Raw genomic sequence first — 23350 nt, forward strand, 5'->3', positions numbered from 1 at the left:
CTATGTGAATCTGTTGCAATCAAATATCAAATGTGGTTTCATAATTGACGATTGAGAATAAGTACGGGAAATCAAACTGTACTTTACGTTCTCATCATGAAAATCGATGAATTTCAAAACTAAATGCTTGTTTAGATAGTAGGTAAAAGGTGGTTATTTAAAGGGGGCGAGGTGTTACAATTTTTTTGATGGAACATATTTTATTTTCGATTATTTTAAATTTTCCATTTAGCAAAAAATAGGATTTTATATGACGAGGTGATGGTCAACTTTCATTAAGGCACAAGAAAGAACTGGAACAAGATTGTCGAAAAAAAATCATCAGATAAGGATATTTCTTTTCAACAAGTACAGTACATATTTGAGTTTTTACTGTTGAAAATTCATCCCCTAAACTATGTTTATAGTTGACAGAAATTGACTTTGACTTCTTAGGGGATGATGAACTTAGGGCATCCGATCCGAATCCTAGAAAATACGTTCCGAAGTAGTCTTAGAACTATCTGTATGGTACCTTACGCACTAGCTTCTACTTCCGTCATCCGAGTTCTCTCCGTCATCCGTGAGAATATCTCGGACGTGCCTCGGATGCAAATTGGACATACGACGTAGATATGTCAAAGATGTCCACTGAATAGCTTGGATTTGGATCAGAGATCGGATTAGTGCGTAAGCAATATCCGTAATTTTTATATCCTTATATTCACGGACTCTGAAATAGAAGAGTGCGTAATCGCTGTCCCTCGTGTATAGAATTAGGCTAAGCACTCACCACTCTTCTAGCATTTCGTTGAAAGTCGTATACAGAATTAGGTTAAGCACTCACCGCTCTTCTAGCATTTCATTGAAGGTCATGTATAGAATTAGGCTTAGCACTCACCGCTCTTCTAACATTTCGTTGAAGGTCTTTGCCTTGGCGCGCGGCTGGCTGTGCGACTCGTTCTCGAACCTGCGCACCTCCACGCAGCGCTCGATGATGTGCTCCACGCGCTTCCGTCGCGACGACTTCCAGTTGTCCAAGTTCTACAAGAAAACACGATATATTTACAACAAGAAAGAAAAAAATTGAAAAAAGCCGTATTTGAGGACTACTTAAGTACCTATTTGTGTTATTTTTGCTGTATGTTTCAGTGACACAGAAATTGCTCAAGGATGTTAGAAACCAATTAAGTATACAGAAAAGACGACCTCATTTAAAATAGCTCTCTTCACAGACTGGAGCTGAAATCTCAGCCTTATTTTATACTAGGTACTAGTTAAAATGTAACCTTTTTTATCTTCGAAGCAATCAGGTTTGCAACAAAATACCTGATGAACGATGGTACACACTCTTTATGCTGAAAAGGATTTAAAGCAAATACCTCATAGCTTGCAACTTCGAATAGAGAAAGAACCTCCTCCTTTTTGTAGTCGTTTAAAAAGAACGCTTTAAACACTAGTTGCTAGTTGTAAGCAGCTATTTCTAGTACAGAACTGCTAATTTCCGCACGAGGCACGAGCACCGGCGGACGCTAAACTGTGCCATTATCCAACCATACCACGGAATGCTTCAATTTCCTCATTGCAGGAATGTTAGAGCAGTTCATTCGTAGTGAGCTCCATACAAACGTAGTTTGGCTCTCATTTGAATACTAACCAATAAAACTCAACGAATTTATTTTTTAACTAGCTGTGCCCGAGACTTCGTTCGCGTGGAATAGTGACTTTTCGGGCAGCATATACTCTGTACGTTAAAAATGTTCGCCGTGATTCTTTAAATTGACATAACTTTTTTATTTATGAACCGATTGACATGAAATAAACACTAAATGTTAAGTAAAGCTTACTACAATATATTAGTGAAAACCGTATCTAAATCGAATATGCCGTTTCTGAAATTAGCGTGCACAAACACACAGACAAACAGACAAAAAAAAACTAATTACAATTTCGGGTTCGGCATCGATATAATAACAACTCCTGCTACTTTTTTTATATATATTTCCATTGTACAGACACCACTTTTCTACAATTTTATTATATGTATAGATTATAATGTTTAACAGCAGTAAACCCCAACAACTACCCGCGAGCTGCCGTTAGGTAGTTATAGTATAAAATTGATTTTCTGTCGCTTGGTGTTCTTCGGCCGTGGTTAGGTACTATCCTAACGGCAAAGCCGTGCCGCCAAGCGATTTAGCGTTCCGGTGCGATGCCGTGTAGAAACAAAAGAGGTAGTATTGGTTTAATGTAAACTGCCATACGCCTTCCAGGTTAGCTTGCTTCCATCTTAGACTGAATTATCACTTACCACCAGGTGAGATTGCAGTCAAGGGTTAACTTGTATCGAATAAAAAACTAGTTATTTTTACGGAAATCTGGCAACCCACAGACATAGATATTAGTTCCTAGATCGTATGTACAAAATTACAACGAACTTGATTGGTTAATGTCCAAACGAAAACCAAACTACGTATGTATGGAGCGAGTGACGAAGGCCGCAGTTAGTATTGGGTGGCAAACATCGCGTGTACGTAGTTTTCTTTATAATTTCACTACTTTTTGTTTCTGCGATGTTATTTTGTAGTGCTTGTATTTTATGGTGTGATAGTGGCTCCTGCTTTTAATAATTTGCTATAATAATAATTATTTCGCTATGTTGTAAACCGGTAGTGGATTGTTACATTGTATTGATGTTGTCACGAGCCGAGTAGTAAGTGGAGTATAATATAACATTTCACTTTTACTATGCTTACAGCCTAAGAAAACTCAGAGTCACTCAGCGAGCGATGGAGAGAGCTATGCTTGGAGTTACTTACTCTACGTGATCAAATCAGAAATGAGGAGATCGGTAGGAGAACCAGAGTAACCGACATAGCTCAAAGGGTGACGAAGCTGAAGTGGTAATGCGCAGGATCGAGTTCGAAAGTGCGAGTCGGACTCGCGCACCGACGGTTCCGTACTCGGGTATTTTTTCCGACATTTTGGTCGATAAATCAAATACTATCACACATAAAAATAAATAAAAATCTGTTTTAGAATGTATACATTAAGCCCTTTCATATGATACCCCATTTGGTATAGTTAGTTATCTTACTTTGAAAATTGAAACACATTTTAATTTTTAATGATGTAACCACAAATTCGCGGTTTTCAGATTTATTCCTGTACTTGTGCTATAAGACCTACCTACCTGCCTTTCATGATTCTAGGACAACGGGAAGTACCCTATAGGTTTCTTGACAAACAGACAGACAGACAACAAAGTGATCCTATAAGGGTTCCGTTTTTCCTTTTTAGATACGGAACCCCAAAAACCGATAGACGTTGGGGTCCCAAGGTGCTGAAATGGCGACCTCGTACCGGAAAACACAGAAAGACTGGGGCATATCATGGACGGAGACGAGTCACAGGACGCCGCTGGATTCAGGCGGCGCAAGACCGTGGCGTGTGGAAGTCCCTACAAGAGACGTATCGTAGACGTAGCCGGATAGATTACACTACATATTTCCTTGGAAATAGGAAACTGAATTTGTGGAACTAGCGTTTTTAGGGCTCCGTAACCCAAAAGGATGCCAACGGACCCTATCACTAAGCTTCCGCTGTCCGACCGTCCGTCCGTCCATCTGTCTGTCGGGCTGTATCTTGTGAACCGTATAGGTAGAGAGCAGAAATTTTGACAAAATGTGTATTGCCGCATTACCAACTAAAAATAAAAATGTCAATACGTCTGCTATGAATACGAGTATTAAAAAGTGTTGTTTCTAGTATGATGTACGGAAACCTCTCTTTGTGCAAGTGGGTCTTAGTGAATATTTTTATATGCTAGTACCGAGTACGCTACAAGTTGTATGAATCGCAGACCGCGAAAGTTTGACTCGTCAAATCTACTTGCCCGTATAGACTACAGGCCCATGTTCAAAAATGGATGGGTCATATGAACCACCAGGTGACGTATACAGGACGATATAAGAGCATACAATAATAAGATTCAGCACTATGCCGTCACTTGTAAGCTGTCCAACAGAGTGCTGGTGAGAATTCAAAAGTGCAGGTAGAGTGAGTACATTTTGGTCATATATTTTTGTACGGCATTTTTACCATCGATAGATCCATTAAAAAATAATAAGAAAGCGCGCAGTGCCGTAAAAAAATGGTGCGCCACAAAGTCAGTAAATTTTTTGATTTTCTGACAATTTCCAGGATAAATTTGGTGGGGCGCCAGCCAGGTAACCTTCGAGTGTGCCTGGATGCTGCTGGTCCCTTTTGGATGCGTCCGAGGGGAAGAGCAGTGTTCGGGCCGGTGCGCCCCGGTAACATGGCTAATAATTTCCCTTCGGAGATATTGTTGGCTATGGCTAATGACCTGGCAGGGGGGGAGGTTTCTCCGCGTGTCCCTCTGACTAGCAGAGGGCACAGTGGACGAAGCAGCGGATGGGATGCGGGCGACGTGCGCGTCCCAAGGTCGGGGGACGCACTTCGTTGGTGCGTCACGGAGGTACGGTGTTGGGGACCGAGCAGGTCCCCGGTGGAGGGTCTGCCTCGCTAGACGTCGCTGGCTGGGTCGCGGTTGTTTGCTTCGGCCGTTTCCGTGACCCAGTCGCCAGGCGACGCGCAGTAGCGCCGCTGGGGTTTAGTGGGTATTCCGGTCGCCTCTCGGCCGGCGAGTCCCACATACCCTCCCTCAGCTGGCTGGCTGCCTCACGGCTGGCTGGCTAGCTTCCGGGGGGGATGCGTAAATGCATTCCCCAGCGTCAACAAAAAAAAAAAAAAAAAGGATAAATTTGGTCATTTAATTCTGTACGGCATTAGTTTCATACTGTTTCAATACAGCCTCTAATCCATTATTCCGCAACGCCGTACAAAAATCATGCGACAAGGGGAAAAAATTGAGGGTAGCAACCCCCTCAAAAAATGCCGTACAAAAATATATGACCAAAATGTACTCACTCTACCTGCACTTTTGAATTCTCACCAGCACTCTGTTGGACAGCTTACAAGTGACGGCATAGTGCTGAATCTTATTATTTTATGCTCTTATATCGTCCTGTATACGTCACCTGGTGGTTGATATGACCCATCCATTTTTGAACATGGGCCTGTAGTCTAGTAGTAACTCTACCACCAACTCGGAACGCAAGCAAAAAACGCACATAGCACAAATTCCATATTGGCCAATGAATGCGTTGCGACAGCGGCATTTTAACGACACAGCAGACCAATCTAGATAATAGACGTGTATAATGGACAAAAAGGCTGCGAAACTATGGTTCCACGAATTTCATTGAGTTTTAAAGCGACTTTTTACGACGGGTCAATGACCCGGTGGAAGGGAAATCTGTGGAGAGTAAATTGGTGAAATATTTTTGTTGAAGTTAACAACTTGATAAGATGCTTAGTTTAAGTTATTTTTAGGGTTCCGTACCTCAAATGAAAAAACGGAACCTTTATAGAATCACTTTGTTGTCCTGTCTGGAACACTAAAACCAGACCAGACCAGACCAGTGATTTAGAAATTATAACACCCTGCCGGGAATCGAACCCGGGACCTCTCGCTAATAAGACCACAGCATTTACCACCGCGCCACGGAGGTCGTAGAGATTGTCGTCAAGCGCAAGCCTACCTTGCAAAAAAACTGGGTTTGCGTTTTTAACCCCCGACCCAAAGAGAGGTGTGTTATAAGCTTGACGTGTGTATCTGTGTATCTGTCTGTGGCATTGTAGCTCCTAAACTAATGAACCGATTTTAATTTTAATTTTTTTTTTGTTTGAAAGGTGGCTTGATCGAGAATGTTCTTAGCTATAATCCAAGAAAATCGGTTCAGCCGTTTGAAAGTTATCAGCTCTTTTCTAGTTACTGTAACCTTCACTTATCGGGGGTGTTATAAACTTTTAATTTACACTTGTATATTGCCCACATTATTCAATATGAAAATAGGCGAAGAAATAAGTAAGGTACCGTTAGTTATGACCAGAATCGGTATGCTCATTAAAACCTGGAGGAAATAAAACATAACGTAGGACGTTCCACTGACCTCTTTCATAAATAACAAATAGCGATTTCTATAGTGAAAAATGAGTTTTTTCTTCATAAATGGTAGGTTTCTAATGAGGCGAGAGACCTATTTCCTTTTCACTTTGTCGTAAGTACGTACGTTTTAAAACATTGCAATTAATCTTTGAAGAAGATTTGAACTGTCCTTAATTAGTTATAGGCTGGGCAACGAAAGTTATGGTTGGCATAGCTACTCATCTTGAGTCACTTTACGTCCAGTTGTATGACGGGTTAAAGTTACGCTATGGCTAATATTTGATCGTCAGTAAAAGCAAAATAAATTGCACAAGCCAGGGTCTGCCTTAATCACAAGAGGTATACAGTGGACTTCAAAAAGCTGAAAATCCATACTATTATTATAAATAGCTGATGCCCGCAGCTTCGCCCGCGTGGATTGGTCAGATCCCCTGCAGCATCAGAATTGAGGAGTTGGACTCCAAATTTTTTATGAAACAATGTCGCAAAGTTCCTCTATCGTTACAAAAGAAATGACGCAAATCGGTTCAGAAATCTCGGAGATTTCGGTGTACATAGGTAGAAAAACACAACTCCCTTTTTGAAAGTCGGTTAAAAAAGTAGCCTTTGTTACTCCCTGGTCAATTCTCTACTTGTCTGTGAAAATCCCGTCAAAATCGGTTCAGCCGTTCCCAAGATTAGCCTTTTCAAACAGACAGACAGACAGACAGACAGACAAAAATTTTAAAAACGTGTGATTCAGTGTTGGTATCGTTCAAATAACCATATGAGCTTAATATGAGGTAGTTATTTCGAAATTACAGACAGACACTCCAATTTTATTTATTAGTAAGTATAGATACGAAAGCGTGTCTGTCTGCTATCTTTTCGCGGCCTATCCGTTTAGCCGATTTATGAAAGGAACGAAGATAGTTTGCATTCAAACAGACTGAGTTCCCACGGGACTTTTAAAAACTTAAATCCAGGCAGACGAAGTCATGGGCATCATCTAGTATTCTTATAAGTAATATACTTGAAGTATTTATATGCCACAATCAGTAACAAAGTCATATAGATAATAATTTAATTAATTTTTGATTCGTTTTTGTCGTAGCTAATTGTTTAGTATGATTTAAATATGGGTCAAACTAGTCTATTATGTAAGTACAAAAAATGATTCAAAAATATTGGTCTAGATGTAATTTTTCGCGCACTGAGCAAGGCTACCACGGAGCGTAACCATATAGGTTAATTAGTTTTTTTTATTCCATTTTATGTCGAGAATGTAGGTTACGTTATATAATATTTTTTCTTTGATTTACTTACTACTTTTAGGATGTTTGTATTTTATGAATAATTACTAGTCCTACATAAGGTTAACCTTATTTTGATTAAATCCTACATACAATAACTATGTAATTACTTGTATTATTGTACACTTTAGAAGAGAATAGGATAGATTTCTATTCAAATAAACTTTTTCAAGTGCTTTCGAATCGTCGAAATAATTTACCATTTTCTGATAGGAACTTCATTATCAAGCCAATTGCGGATTGGCAGACTTCAATCGACCAATCAGATTTTCAAAAAACGACGTGATAATTTTCACACATTATCTTGAGTCTGTCTGAAACCCGCACCGGATTACCGCGGAGGCTGTACGGGTATTCCCACTCCGATTGCCATGTCGACCTGTCGTATACTATAGATACCCAGTGGTACTAGGTAGTTTGACAGCTTTGTAGAACACGATTTCTGTTCAATCAAACACCCAAAAAATCTTAACGAGCCATTCCAAGAGCCTACGATTGGCCAGTCGACGGAAATACGTCAGCTATGCGAAGGGCACACATAGACGTGTGTAGAGGTGTATGTATGGGTGTACCCCACCGGAAGTGCCAGACGCCAGCGACGTCGGAATGTCACGTGTTTCCGCCAGGTTGTTATCCACTAGCTAAGGGTGAGATTCCACCGTCTCAGGTTTTCTAAAACGAATATTAGCCAAGTTCGTCATGATGACTAATTTTCCCCTTTTCCCCTCCAACTAAGCGCAAAGCTTGTGCAAGGAGGACGACAATAGTGCAACGGGTGGGGTTCGAACCGGCGACTTTTCGAATTTCAGTCCGCTTTGCTAACCGTTGAGCTATCTAGGCTACGCATAACAATGATACTTTAACCCATCATTATAAATTCGTAGGTAACTAATATATTATTTTGACAAGTGAAAGCAAAGTCAAGCGTAAAAACTAGAAGTGAGTTTTCGATAACTAGCGTTAGCAACCGTCTGCGGCGCTATTCATTCCTTATTCCGTAGGAATTTAAAGAAATCCAGCCTTATTCCTTATTCACATTATTTAAGGGGACCTCTGTCCAAAATTTCAGCTTTCGATGACGAAAGGGTTTTGGGCTGGACGTACCTGAGTCGATCATCGCACTATTCATTTATTTAGATTTTAGATAAATAAACTGCCTACAAGTTGTAAGGTCAATTTTTTCAGCATAAATTAATTTCCATTTGTTTTTGAATATATATGTTTATGATAGCGACTACTGTTTGTCTTTATCTAAACTTTTTCAGACCTTTGAAAAGCGTAGTAAGTTCAACAAAAAATCTTTTTAACAGAAAGAAACACACAAGCAATTCGAAAATATTCAATCAGATTGAAAAGATAAAAAATATTCGCCTGCTGAATTCAATTTACAATAATTAATTAAAGTCATTTATTTCATTGCTCAACCAGTGAGCGTGCAGCTTTAATCTCTTGAAGTAAAAAGTGAAAACGACTACAAAGCTGAAATTGTGCTCAGGTATAATTAAATTAAGCGCCTCTATCCGGTCTTAACATTGTTATACAGTAATAACGTACATTGCAGAACGAGTGCGTTAATCTTGTGTTTTTGTTAAAGCCCACGCCCGCTACTTTTTACGATCTGATTTGTGTTGCATTATTCACTGGCACAGATCAGGGACCTTATAAGTTATGTGCTGAATGTTTAAAATGAATGTATGAAACCTCGTGTCGTCTGCTACATAATCTAGTCTGTAAAGAACCATTTTATACGATTTATCAAGCGTGATCTGTCTGAGAACCAGTATCGATCAAAAGGGGCGAGCGGAGTGAGCCCAGATTTTTTACTCTCTACAGTAGCGGGTTCGCCGCCGCACGGTGGGGCAGTTTCGGGAATTAGCTGGCCATAAATCGATTTCTCAAAAATGGCCATTGACAAACAAAATTTACTATGTGAGGTAATTAAGTAGACACCGAACATAATGCCACCTCTCCATTCCTCTAATTAGGGGTGTTCACCATTTTGTGTCAGTCTAAACCTGAGCGTCACTCTAAGTGTTCATATTGCGTTAACTGATTCAATTAAAACGACTTTTTAAAATGTGATTTTTATATGTTAGTGAGTTATTTTTGAAAAAAATCTTAACGGATTCGATTATAACAGGTAAGCGCCCATATATTACATTTATAAAAAAGTTTGAATAACGATAAAATAAATATTTTATGGCACTTGCAAAATAATGCTTCTGTTGCGGTCGAAAAATCATCTTTTAGATACTCAAAAAGGTTTTACTTTAACTTCCCATCGAGGCCCATCGGTTTTATTCATTGTAAATAAGAACTGACTATTATCCCTAATTGAATACATCGAGATTAGCTGCGGCACGGTAATATTATCTATACAGTATTCTAACTCGGCCGTTTCTTTGAAATAAATACCTACAGATGCGCGGTACGTAAACATGCGGTAGGGCTGCCCGCGTCCAGCAGTTTAATTACATTTGCCTACTTTGTGTTTCCATCTAGTTTTGTGATTGTAAATATACTTTTTTTATATAAACAAATAAAATACTTTGTGAATTGCATAGGAAATGTTCAATAAAAATGCGTGTTGTTTTTTGATTGGTAGATTTAATTAAAAAACCATGTTTGTGATTGAATAACAAATCGGTCTTATAATTTGAGACCGAAAAATATTTGCGCCTCGACTGAGACGTAGGAAATTAAACGAATGTTACGAATTATTAAATTTTAAAGTTTAAAAAATCCGCATCCCTATAGCTTTTAATCAAAAATTGTTTTGGGGAACATGGGCAAGATAGAGAAAAAGGAATAAATATCTTTTACTTGGTTATAGACACCTGCAGCTACTTTACAATTTATATATTTAGTTTTAAATGAAGTTCGGAACATTTTCTCCATTTTTTGTATGTATTCCACAATATCATCGCTGGGTACAATCAAAAAAGTTTGCGAATTAATCTTATTGTAGTCCCGGTACCTTAAATACCGACATTCTGAGCTGAAATTGTGGCTTCTTTGATCGGGTTTCACATACAATAAAAAAATCGCGCGGTTATTGTTAGAAAAACAAAACACCGCCCGTTCGTCACTGCGGCACAGTCGCGACTGTCTGCATGTCGAGCGCCTGCCGACATCGAGGTGCGTAGGTATAGCTTGCGTTTCGTCCGTTTCTATGAAGTTGGAATACTGTACATACCATTACCGTGGCTGCGGTCTCCCGCGGTATTCATATTTTGAAGGCTATGAAGTACATAGCGGAAAATCACCGTATTTCACAAATTTCTTTTTTTCGGTTTAAACCGGTTTTTATTTGCTTCCAGATTAGGAAGGCACTTTAGGGACTCGCACCGTAACACGTGGATTTCTTTTTACTAAAATGCAATAACAAGACTTGCCCGATTTTGATGCAAAATTGATTTATCTTGAGAGATATATTCTATCACAAGATGAATATTGTGATGAACAAAAGAAGGAAATTATACATAATTTCTCACGTCTAAAGTCACAATTTAAGAAAAAATGGATCGAGTCACATAAAAAGGCCCATACTTTTATTCAAAAGAATGATGAATGGTTAAAAGGAACATACGAAATACCGAGACCTAAAAAGCCTTCTTCTGGTAGACCATCAAAGTCGTTTGAAGATTCAAGTGGAGAAATAAACGCAGAAAAACACTCAAAATTCGTAGCACTATAGAAACAGACCACAAAACTTTATATTGAGTTGTATCCCTGGCACCCTATGTCTCCAACAATGCATAAAATCTTAATACATGGTGCAACTGTAATGGATCATGCACTTCTGCCTATTGGATTACTATCCGAAGAAGCAGCAGAGGCACGAAACAAACATTTTCGCCAGTAGCGGTAAAATTTCGCAAGGAAATGCTCAAGGGAGCAATGCAATTATGACGGCCTTAATAGGTTGTTGCTAAGTTCGGATCCATTAATATCGAGCATAAAGCCAAAACCTAAAAGAAAAAATGTGCCTCATAGCAAAGAAGCGTTGGAAATGCTTATTTCCGCTGAACTCAACACAGCAGAATGTCCTCATAAGGAATCTGAACCGGACCAACTTGACAAGGATGAATTGAGCTCTAGCTCTGGTGAAGACACTTGGGATTGATCTGAATCACACTATGTTTATTTTTGTATTTTTTTATTTACCATTGCATCTTTATTTTATTAGTTTTTGTTTTTATATTTTCTTAATTTATCATAATCACGATTTTAATTTACTATTATAGTTTTAGTGTTTTTAGTTTTTTACTATGTTTTATATAGAAATAAAATCTGTTTTGGCACTTTATGGAATTATTTGTTTTTCGCGTCAAAAAACGTTTGTTTCTCCTTCGCGGTAAAACTACTGAACCGATTTGGCTGAAATTTCGAATGAATATAGATTATGCCCTGGGTTAGCACATAGGTTACTTTTTATCTCAGAAAATCCATGGTTTCCACATGATTTAAATCAGAATTTCGACAAACAGGATTTAAAACCAAAATATACGCAAGCGGGGCCGCGGGCATCAGTTAGTTTTAAAAAATAAGTTCCCAAAATACTAAAAAATATAATTTAACCTATTTACAACACATATATGGGAGAAAATAATATTGGCCGCCTAATTCCTGGATCTGCCCCACTGTGCGCCGGCTTGACCAGAAGCGGGTGCGGCTATGACGTCACAACAAACCTCCTCCTCCAGGCCTCCTACCTCTCGATCCGTGCAATTTCTATCTTAGCAAGAACGACTGCTCGCTGGCTTGCTCTAGAACACCGCGGCTGTCACGTCACAACTAGATTACTATAGGCAATTTCTAGGGGGTTCCGGTGTCCCCGCAGTCACCAGTCGAGCCTTCCAGCTGTGCTGTTTCTACATAGATCGCGAGTCTAAAATGTATCTTGTACAACTGCCATTTCCTTTTTCACTCCATTAGCAATACCTTTAGTGAATAGGCAACTTCTAGGCAAGTGTGCTCCATCTTAGGCTCCATCATCATTTACTAGCAGGTCTAATTGCAGCCAAGCGCTAGTCTATAAAAAAAAAGGATACTCCGAACTTGTGGTCACAAGTAACTCACCGACTGCCAGTCGTCCTGCCTCTCGATCCGCGCAGGTTCTGTCTTCTTGGCTTCTTGTAGCCTACACTCGGTCAAGCTATGTTTGCACCTCGCATCGATTACGTCACACTGACGCTTAGCTACGGTATGCGAACCGTGCTGACGTGACAAGACGACCGCGGGGAGGTGAGCGGGGAAGTGGGAGAGGCGCCGCATTCCAGCGAGGTGCAAACTTAGCGTGACCGAGCTATACTATAAGGTCCGCTGGCCCCACCTTGACGAACTGTAGTGGGTCACCGCGGCTGCGACGTCACAACCAGATACTCCGTATGTCGTAGTCACAAGTAACTCACCGACTGCCAGTCCTCCTGCCGCTCGATCCGCGCAGGCTCTGTCTTCTTGGCGAGCTCGGCTCGTCGCAGCTGCTCGCGCGCCTTGTGGCCCAGGTCCGCCGGCCCGACCTTGACGAACTGCAGCGGGTTGGCCGCCGGCTTTCCCGGTAACACGGCGGCTGTGTGCGGCCGGGTTGTGAGGAAGTCCGCGCTGTCTGACGTCTGAGGACAAGAAAAGAGTAGTATAAGTACCATCATAATCCATCGCCGCACCGCCCACCGGACCACTACTAAGCACAGCCTCTCAGAATGAGAAGGGTTTAGGTCGGTGCATATATTATATCATATCAATATATGGACCATGACCTAATTAAACCCTTCTTTATCTTAATCAATCCTATCTGTAATCAGTCGATAGGTAACTTAACAACGTTGTTGCAGCCAAAATTGTATGGACTTTTCGTTAATTAACTACGAATTAGCCTACCGACAAACTACTAATTGATTGATTATATTATTAACTAGCTTATGCTCGCGACTTCGTCAGCGTTGACTACACAAATTTCAAAGCGCTATTTTAACTCTTTAGGAATTTAATTAAAAAAAATCCTTTCTTTTTTTTTTGCTTTTGATTAATTTGTGACCAAAAATCACAATTTTTATTGAAAATATTACAACAAAACTTAAAGCTAGCCTTATCTAATTACTATACAAATCATGCCCGCGTGGAATGGTGCCAAGAATACTGGCTGCATTTCCGCGTTGGACAGCCAGGCTGATCCGTTGCGCAAAAAATGAGCCAGCCCTTCTGTCACCCGATGAGGCTATTAAACGCGGTGAAATGTCTCGTAAAATTTTTTTTGCGAGATAGATCCTTTCTTAGCGGATATCTACGTTATAATAGCTGCATGCCTTTCAGCCCGATCCGTCCAGTAGTTTGAGCTGTGCGTTGATAGATCAGTCAGTCAGTCAGCTTTTCCTTTTACATATTCAAAGATTTTGGCAGTAAATTAACCGCACGACTAGTTCTAAAAAAAGTTAAAAAGAAGAAACTAACAGTTTCCTCAAATAAAAAGTCATAATAAAATTACAGGAAAAAACAAAAGTGAACGTTTCATGCTGCAGACGCATTACCGCATTACCGAAGTGTAAAATTACGTGCGTAATGAATTAGGTACACTAGCTGATTGATTCAGGTTTTCAATGAGAAGATGGCGTAATCCAAATCAATGGAATGCCACAATAATTGAATTTTATGTAAAACTAGCTGATACCCGCGACTTCGTTCGCGTGGATGTAGGTTTTTTAAAATTCCCGTGGGAACTCTTTGATTTTCCGGGATAAAAAGTAGCCTATGTGCTAATACAGGATATAATCTATCTCCATTCTAAATTTCAGCCCAATCCGTCCAGTAGTTTTTGCGTGAAGGAGTAACAAACACACACACACACACACACACACACACATACAAACTTTCTTCTTTATAATATAAAATAGTGTGACTAGATGATAACCGCAACTTTGTCTATGTCATCCTGAGAAAACCCATGCATGTAATGAACCGGAGATGGGAATAGAAATATTTTTAACCCCCGACCCAAAAAAAGGGGTGTCATAAGTTTCACGTGTGTATCTGTGTATCTGTCTGTGGCATCGTAGCTTCTAAACTAATGAACCGATTTTGATTTAGTTTTTTTTTGTTTGAAACGTGGCTTGATCGAGAGTGTTCTTAGCTATAATTCAAGAAAATCGGTTCAGCCGTTTGAAAGTTATCAGCTCTTTTCTAGTTACTGTAACCTTCATTTGTAGAGGTTGTTATAAATTTTTAATTTACACTTGTATTCAGTTAAACTTTTACAAGTGCTTTTGAATTGTCAAATGCATCTAAGAAGGGTTTAGAGTCCACCAAGCTGGCCAAGAGCAGATTGGCAGATAGCTTTTGAAAATGCTACGGAGAATTCTCGAGTATGCAAATTTCCTCACGATGTTTTCCTTCACCGTTACAGTAAGCGATACTTAATTGCTTAAAACGTCGAAAATCAACGTGCGTGCCCGGGATCGAACTTCCGACCCTCCGAATATGAGGCCGACGTCTTAACCACTAGGCTATCAATGCTCTATTCAACTGGTTACATAAAAGTAATTCTAAAGAACTGTCTAATAACAAGAATAACGATAAACACCCATTACAAAGCACACGTCCATGATATCATATTAAAAATGCGCAGCACATGTAATTACTAATTACACTTCAAGTTTATGTATAAGAGCTACTACACACGATCCCATCGCTTATTTTATCGTAAACATGATAGACATTAGATTAGACTAATCGTCCTCTACTCCTAAGTTCTTACTAGTCGGACTAATCACGTGAGTCCATCCGTTACATCTTTTATGCTAATATTATAAAGAGGTAAAGTTCGTACGTTTGTTTGTAGGAAGTAATCTCTAAAACTACTGAACCGATTTAAAAAATTCTTTCACCAGTAGAAAGCTACATTATTCCTGAGTAACATAGGCTATATCTTATTTTCAGAGATTAGAGATCGAAGCCGGGGTGGATCATAAGTTATGTCTACTTAATATAATTTGTCAGAACACAATGTGAATATCGCAATCATCTCTGATTGTGTAACACTATCACTGCAGTCAGGACAAGTTTTTTTTTATATGTGTAAATAGATTTACACCTTTTAGCTCCTTCCCATACATTCAGATCAAATACAAAAAAAATACTTTACCACCTTTTATTCATGTCATTTCTTTTGATATTAATTCATAAGTATAGGTTGAGCTGTCGGGTGAAAAGCCGGCAGATCGGAGCGTGTGTGGTCGCCATAACGTTTAATATCACAAAGATCGCGTCACTCATCTGCCGTACACGTAATATTGTTGCACAATGTTATAATAACTCATCCATTCAGTATGGCCGACATTCTTCGTGATAGTATGTTTCAAATGCAGTTTGTACATCCTTCCGTATTCATTTCAAATTAAGATATTAAATTGCGTTCGTAAAAAGTATACAATTTTTTTTAACCCCCGACCCAAAAAGAGGGGTGTTATAAGTTTGACGTGTATCTGTCTGTGACATGTAGCTCCTAACCTAATGAACCGATTTTAATTTAGTTTTGAAAGGTGGCTTGATCGAGAGTGTTCTTAGCTATAATTCAAGAAATCGTTTCAGCCGTTTGAAAGTTATCAGATCTTTTCTAGTTACTTCACTTGGATATCAATATTATAAATAATAAGAATGAGAGTATGTGCGTCTGTCTGTTTATTACCTATTCGCGGTCTACCCGTTTAAGGTTTTGACGATAGCTTGCATCCCGGAAAAGCGCGGAGATAAAAAGGGTTTTTAAAAACCCAAATCCACATGGACGAAGTCGCAGGCACTATGTAGCTTAATATATGTAATTTTTTAAATATTTATCTTAAAATAACAGTTTTTACCCGACTGCGGCAAAGCAAGGGTTATGATTTTTTAGACATTCTTTCCACCAATTCGACAGGGTTAGTATGCAAGGCACCACTACTATGTATCTATCAGTTGTTGTTGCCCAAAGCGATTGACCTAGGCCATCTTCGAGCATACCTGTGCATGCCTAGGCCAATCGTGTAACATTCAAACTAGTCCAACAGTGTATTCCTAAAACAGAGTTTGAATTTGGAAGAATTAGCTCATCTTAATTCTTGTATTGTATAGAAGCAGGCGTTACTTTTGCTTTTGATCCTTTGTTCATCTTAATTCTTGTGAAAAAGAGTCCAATGAAACTATGTTATGAAAATGAAGAGCGCTAGAGTTTCCACCAGGTAAGGCAGGCTATCAAAGCCGCTCTCTCTAAGATATCAGTAAGTAAACCATTCCATGCTTATTTTTACCCGACTGCGGCAAAGCCAAAAGAAAGGGTTATGATTTTAGCAGTTTATGTATGTATATACGTGTGTGTGTATGTTTGTATCCAGATTCTGAGTGTTCCACCGTAGCGCCTAAACTACTGGGCCGATTTTGATGAATGAGGTGTCAATCGATTCGTCGTAAAGGTCCGGGTGACAGGCTACATTTTATACGAAAAAAATTGACCTAACGGATGTTACATGAATAAAAATGGGGGTCTCCAAAATTGTTTTTTGGCTATTGTATCGAGTGGGGTGGGAAAGAGGAGAAAATTCTGAGTTCGTAAATATAAATGTACTAACTACTAACCATTAAAATATACCAAGCGACAGAAAAATAATTTTACTATAATATTTCAGCGTTTATTACGACGATCGCAGTCGAGTTTTAGTTTTCAACATTATCTTGTTCTTTCTCTTCTCTTCAGAAGATTTTAAAATAACAAACAATTGCGTAGAGAGTAAGTATATTTTGGTCTATGATATACAACTTACATTCTTTTTTTGCTGTACACACCTCCTTACGCAGAAAAAAAGAGACAAAGTTCACACTGGCAGCTGTAGGAGTTAAATTTAACTGCAATCCGTTGGCGTTCTAAATTTCCGAACGTGTAAATTTAGAACCACAGACTTAGTTCACGATACACTCTTGTCACTCGCTCTATTTTCGAACTCGATCAAATCAAACCTTAGTTCGAGCACCCGTAGTAACCTAGTTTCGTAACTGGAATTCGAAATTTGAATTTTTTTGGTCTTAATATCCCTTCCTTATTGGCTGTTGAGGTTTTTATCGAAATTCTGGTGTTTATTAGGTAGTTGATTTTTATTTGTATAGAATGAAAATAATAAAAGCAGTGGTTTGAAACATTTTAAACTTTCAAAAGTTATTATACGTTTTCCAAACTAAAAAAATTAGGTACCTACTAAGAAAAATTGTATGTAAGTAGGTACTTTTAGCTATTCATTTAATTTAAAAATACATAAATTACCCCAAAACGTTATAATACATAAAAGAAAGTTAAACTGTCAAAAAGTGGTTCAGGTTATTAACCGCGAAATGAACAAACAAACCCTTCACAAACTAAGCAACAACTTATAACGTTTTTGTACAATTTTTTAACAGGAAAATCTGTCAAATTTATTCCTCTGTTTGATTCAAAAATTAGCCCTAAAAACAGCAAAACTAAAAATTTATAGAAACAAAACGAAACAACTAACAGACCACCGCCGTTAGATTATTATCTAATGATTGAAAAATTAGATTTAAAACAACAGCAAGACTTAACATCTATAGAAACGAAACGAAATAAGAAACAGTGAAAACTAAACAATAAACAAAATCTTTTTTTTAATATCTGGTTTCACAAAATAAACGAAACGAATAAAACCTCTTCACAGACTAAACAACTGCAGTATCACTGTACGCTAGACAGCGGGTTACGCGCGCGAAATCTCAACTTGAATGGAAGCGACTGACTTTCGCGCTTTTCCAGCAGGGGAAAGTAAAACCGCTGTTAATTAATGCGGTAAGTATTATTAATAAATATTTAACGCTTAACTTAACGTGTGACTATCGAAGCACAGTTACGAATGATGGTGGTCAGCTTAACAACGATTTGTGCAGTTAAATGTACGATTTTAAAGACAAAAGTTTAATTTGTAGGCAATCGGGCTCCAATCTTAGACCTCATCATTGCTTTTTATTGAGTACCAGATAATGTCCGCGGCTTTGCTCGCGTGGATTAAGGTTTTTTTAGGGTTTCGTACCTCAAAAGGAAAAACGGAACCCTTATAGGGTCACTTTGTTGTCTGTCTGTCTGTCTTCTGCCTGACTGTCTGTCAGACAGACAGACACGGCTCATGGCTCATTAGGATATACTTATTGATAACGACGTCAAAATGAGCAAAACATTCCATGGACTGAACCCATATTTACTCGGCGAACTTTCATTTTCCCATTTTTGCTCGCGTGCCCCGGCGTCATTACTGAACCATGTAGTGGTCGGTAAAAAGGTACTTTTATCGTGTAACATGTCATTTTTATTTTCCGCTCGCTGAATATCAAATATGTGAATTGAAGCGACAGGTTCAACGCATTCTGTATGACTGACTGACGCGGACATTTCCGGATGTGCGGAAATGCTCGGAAGTGTTTTTTGTGTGTTCGTGTGGAGAGGATGTGTTACATAACGTAATACCTGACTTAACTTGTTTAGAATGGTTGCAGGTTCAAATTCAAGCTTCGAGTAGATGTATATAATATCGTCTTTTAATGGTTCCGTACCCGAAGGATGTCAACGGGAGCCTATGACTAAGCCTCCGCTGTCCATCCGTTTGTCATCTATCTGTCTGTCAGCGGGCTGTAACAACTATAGCGGGCTGTATAGTAACAACTAGTCACTATAGTAACAACTAATAAAAGTTTCAAAATGACCGCCGCCGATGTAAATTAAAAAAAGTACATAATCTTGTACGATGGTACGAAACCCTTCGTGTACGAGTCCGATTCGCACTTGACCGGTTTTTATTCAATTACCTAAACAAGGTACTTTCATAACAAAACAACCACTTAAAGATAGTGCCCAGAGTGGCCAACGCCAGCTCGATTGCGGTAGAATGACCTCTGATTGGTTGGCGCTCGCTCACTATTGGCTAAAATTCATTGTTGTAACAAGAAAAACATTTTAGCCAATAATAACAATTGCGATTGTAATAATGATTGGTGCAGGTTTTACGGAATCGAGTAAGGGTTAATTCGCTCAAGAGCTTTTTTAACGTTCTGTTACACCCCTTAACTGTAGACTGGAGAGCTGACCTAGCAGCGGCTCGATCTTGACGAGGTGTCGGATCGGGTGGTTTCAGTCAGTCCGGTCTAACAACTCAAACAGGTTGAACGTCTTTTAAAATTTTAATGTATTCCCAAGTATAATAAAGTTAGTCTCATTCTGTGTAAAATAAATCTTTTTTTTAAAAACCCTTTCGGGTAGTCCTTCGTAACAGTTCGTTAAAAAAGCGTTCAAATAGAACAAATCACACGTCAACGCTTTTTTATCGCGCACTTTGTATTGTCAGCACAACGCCGCGTTTTAACGCAACGCTTTTTTAATGCTCGTGCGAATTAGGGCTTACTGATGTATAATGGCATTCTTGACATCACGGGTACACAATACATAATTATTATGTTGACACACACATTGACATTAATAACTATTACCAGTTCAAATATCAACCTATTATGTACTTTTAACATTACACTCATTTAATGACAGTGCCCAAAGTTGCTGACACCTGATCTATGTCATTCCTGACGTAATGTCATTATAGCGCACGGCGAAATCGTGAGACTTGTGTTCAGAGAAGCAATTAGAAAGGCAGATGAGATGCTGATTAATTAGTCTTGAAACTTGCTGTTTGTGACAGCTATAGATATGTGTGACTGTTTTATAAAACTTGTGACTTTCAGGACGATATCATAATTCATTGCAAATGTTCGTCAAATGCAGAGGTCGAACATGGAAGTTGATTATCACTTTGCGATAATTAATATTACAAAAGAAACAATCTTAATATACACTTATAGAGACTCTTATATTATAAAGAGGTAAAGTTGTAAGTTTGTTTGTGTTAGGAAGTAATCTCTGGAACTATTGAACCGATTTTGAAAATTCTTTAACCAGTAAAAATCTACATTATTCCTGATATTTTTTGAAAATGAAATATAGCTATGTTATAGGTTAAAATTAGAGATCCTTATGAAAATTGTAATAAGCTACCCGTGCGAAGGCCGGGCGGTTCGCTAGTAGAATATAAAACCAAACTTCAAATCAGACAACACTATCCATGTCCAGCAGTGGACGTCTATCAAAGGCAGAATATAACAAGTGTAAATTAAAAATTTATAACACCCCCGACAAGACGATGCCACAGACAGATACACACGTCAAACTTATAACACCCCTCTTTTTGGGTAGGGGGTTAAAAAGAATTGGATACTAACCTGATAATGTTATATTATACAGCTTCAAAACCGCCACTATCACCTCAACTAAAACCACTGATCTTGTATATGGTATTTGAAGGGTACTTCAGTAACAAAGGACCTGTCAGGGAGACGGTTAACGGTACACTGGAAATGTTACCGTACACCGCTCATCATTACGATACGGACGCTTTCTCTGGATACGTGACTTTTTTGAGAATTCGCTCAATTGCCTTGTGTTGGTGCTACTGTGACCTAATAGATAAGGCGATGCATAACAAAAGGATGAATAGTTTAACATAAGCTACTCCACAATCTACATACCAAAATTGCTTTGGTATGGCAGTAGAGCGTTGCTGCGTTGAGAATTTCCTACAATCTAAATTCATGATTCAAGATTCTTTATTTGCAGAATCATTTTTTACAATGAGATGTTATTAAGTACATATTATTGTCCAGTAGAAATGTTTCAACCAACATAATCAGGCATGCAAAATTAGTACAAAGTATAATTCGTAAATATATATAAAAGGAAAAACTGACTGACTGACTGATCTATCACCACAGCTTAAACTACTACTGGACCGGTCGATTAAATCGGCGCATTGTTACCTTCAATTCTAAATCTAAAACAAAGAGTTAATCCATTTTCACAGTAGCTTGTAATTTTAGATCTCTTTCTGGACTACAAAGCAGTTTTCTCTGTCAATCGAATTCACGAGGAAGTTTTATTTTTTAGGTTTTTAAAAATCTCGCTGGAATTTCACAAAATCCTTAAAGTGCCTGCTTGAGATTGTCAAGTATCAATTAGTTTAAGTAAGTAAAGCCGGGCGAGAAATCTAGTTTGTTTTAAACACAAGTTCGGTATAAGGGGAGGCTGGTTGCATTACAAATCTATACATATAATAAAATTGTAGAAAAGGGGTGTCTGTACAATGGAAATATATAAAAAAAAGGAGCAGGGGTTGTTATTATATCGATGCCGAACCCGAAATTTTAATTAACTTTTTTTGTCTGTTTGTCTGTTTGTCTGTGTGTTTGTGCACACTAATATCAGAAACGGCTTATTCGATTTAGATACGGTTTTCACTAATATATTGTAGAAAGCTTCACTTAACATTTAGTGTTCATTTCATGTCAATCGGTTCATAAATAAAAAAGTTATGTCAATTTAAAGAATCACGGCGAACATTTTTAACGGACAGAGTATATGCCGCCTGAAAAGTCACTATTCCACGCGAACGAAGTCGCGGGCACAGCTAGTTATACATAATTTTGTACGAAATAACGTAATATAGTTAAGAAAATTGATAAGCGCCTTCCGCTTAACTGCGTAAATAATTACGCATTTAGCGCAAGGCGCAACGCACTGCATGTAACAGCGTACGTGAGAGGAATGCGAATTACATACTATTAAACATAAGAGTACAGTCAGCAACAAAGCTGGATTTGCACCCCAAAATACAAGCGACTATGGACGGGGTGAAACCTAGCTGTGTTCCTGACTGTACATTCCAAGATAATGGCGATCATCTTTATGATAAAGCAAAATGTTTCAAAAAATCGGTCAGTGCGAGTCCGACTCGCACACTAAAGATTCCGTATCATAGTACAAGAAATAATACTTTTTTAACCCCCGACCCAAAAAGAGGGGTATTATAAGTTTGACGTGTGTATCTGTGTATCTGTCTGTGTAGATACACAGATACACACGTCAGCATCGTAGTTCCTAAACTAATGAACCGATTTTAATTTAGTTTTTTTTTTGTTTAAAAGATGGTTTGATCGAGAGTGTTCTTAGCTATAATCCAAGAAAATCGGTTCAGCCGTTTGAAAGTTATCAGCTCTGTTCTAGTTAAAGTAACCTTCACTTGTCGGGGGTGTTAAATTTTTTTAATTTATACTTGTTAAAATTTTACTATTTGTTGTTATGTATAAAAGCATGGGTCACTCAGGTCAAGTAGGTCTGACCTTAGACTGGGCAAAGCCAGAGTGAACGAATTACGTAACGCCATGTCAATGTCTGGCGACACTGGGTCATTGCTTGTGGGTGGGACTGGACCGTTAGGCCGATATTGCAATGCCTTCTACATGGGATTGAGTCATCTGAGTCCTAAATACTACATTTCGACAAAACCTTAATATATAAATCGTATGTGGTTTCAGCTGGAGGCATTTGAAACTTAAAAAAAGTCTTCCTAACTCATAACTCATTCGTGGTAACTATACTACTTTTAAATGTCAATAGTTTTCATTTCTTTTCAATTAGGCTACTGAATTCAAATTGAAATTAATAATAATTAAATATAAAAATAAACATTATAGAGAAACCTCAAAGGTGTCACGGCTAAAGCAAGTCTTTAATTGCTCAACCAATACCTAAGCATTAAACAAAGGTTGCCTGGTAGAGATTGCTCCAAGCAATAAGTCCGCCTTTGCACACAATTGTTTTTTCTGTTTTCTTCTTTGTGTTGTGATCCTTTGCATGTGTTTTTGTGTGCAGTAAAGTGTTCTATCTATCTATCTAACTTGTTCTTCTAATATAACTCCTGTCTTATCTGTTATCTCAGTTATCATTAAGTAGGATGATTAAATTGTTTGCTTGTCTGAACAAACGGTATGATAGAGCCTACGCTTAGATTAGATTTAGCAGAATCTAGATCCTTGATATTGACACTTCAACATTTAGGTATTTTTACTATAATTAACTAACTGATGCCCACGACTTCATCCACGTGAATTTAGGATTATAAAAATCCCGTAAGAACTCTTGGAT

At 38.5% G+C, this 23350-nt stretch overlaps 1 protein-coding gene across 6 annotated transcripts in view; it reads right to left on the bottom strand.

The window, feature by feature from the left end:
- Positions 1–23350, bottom strand: part of LOC123876942 (LIM domain only protein 7) — a 189746-nt gene that overhangs the window by 47826 nt on the left and 118570 nt on the right. For 5 of the 6 annotated variants that reach the window (XM_045923382.1, XM_045923381.1, XM_045923379.1 and 2 more), the window contains 2 exons: positions 12717–12917; positions 881–1023 (listed from right to left, as the gene is read on the bottom strand). In XM_045923382.1, the coding sequence (XP_045779338.1) occupies positions 881–1023; positions 12717–12917 (344 nt within the window). Of the gene's footprint in view, positions 1–880; positions 1024–12384; positions 12433–12716; positions 12918–23350 lie in introns of those variants that run through there. The other variant, XM_045923383.1, reaches the window with a different exon arrangement.

This window comes from Maniola jurtina, chromosome 22, assembly GCF_905333055.1.
Source record: "Maniola jurtina chromosome 22, ilManJurt1.1, whole genome shotgun sequence".
NCBI lineage: Eukaryota > Metazoa > Arthropoda > Insecta > Lepidoptera > Nymphalidae > Maniola > Maniola jurtina.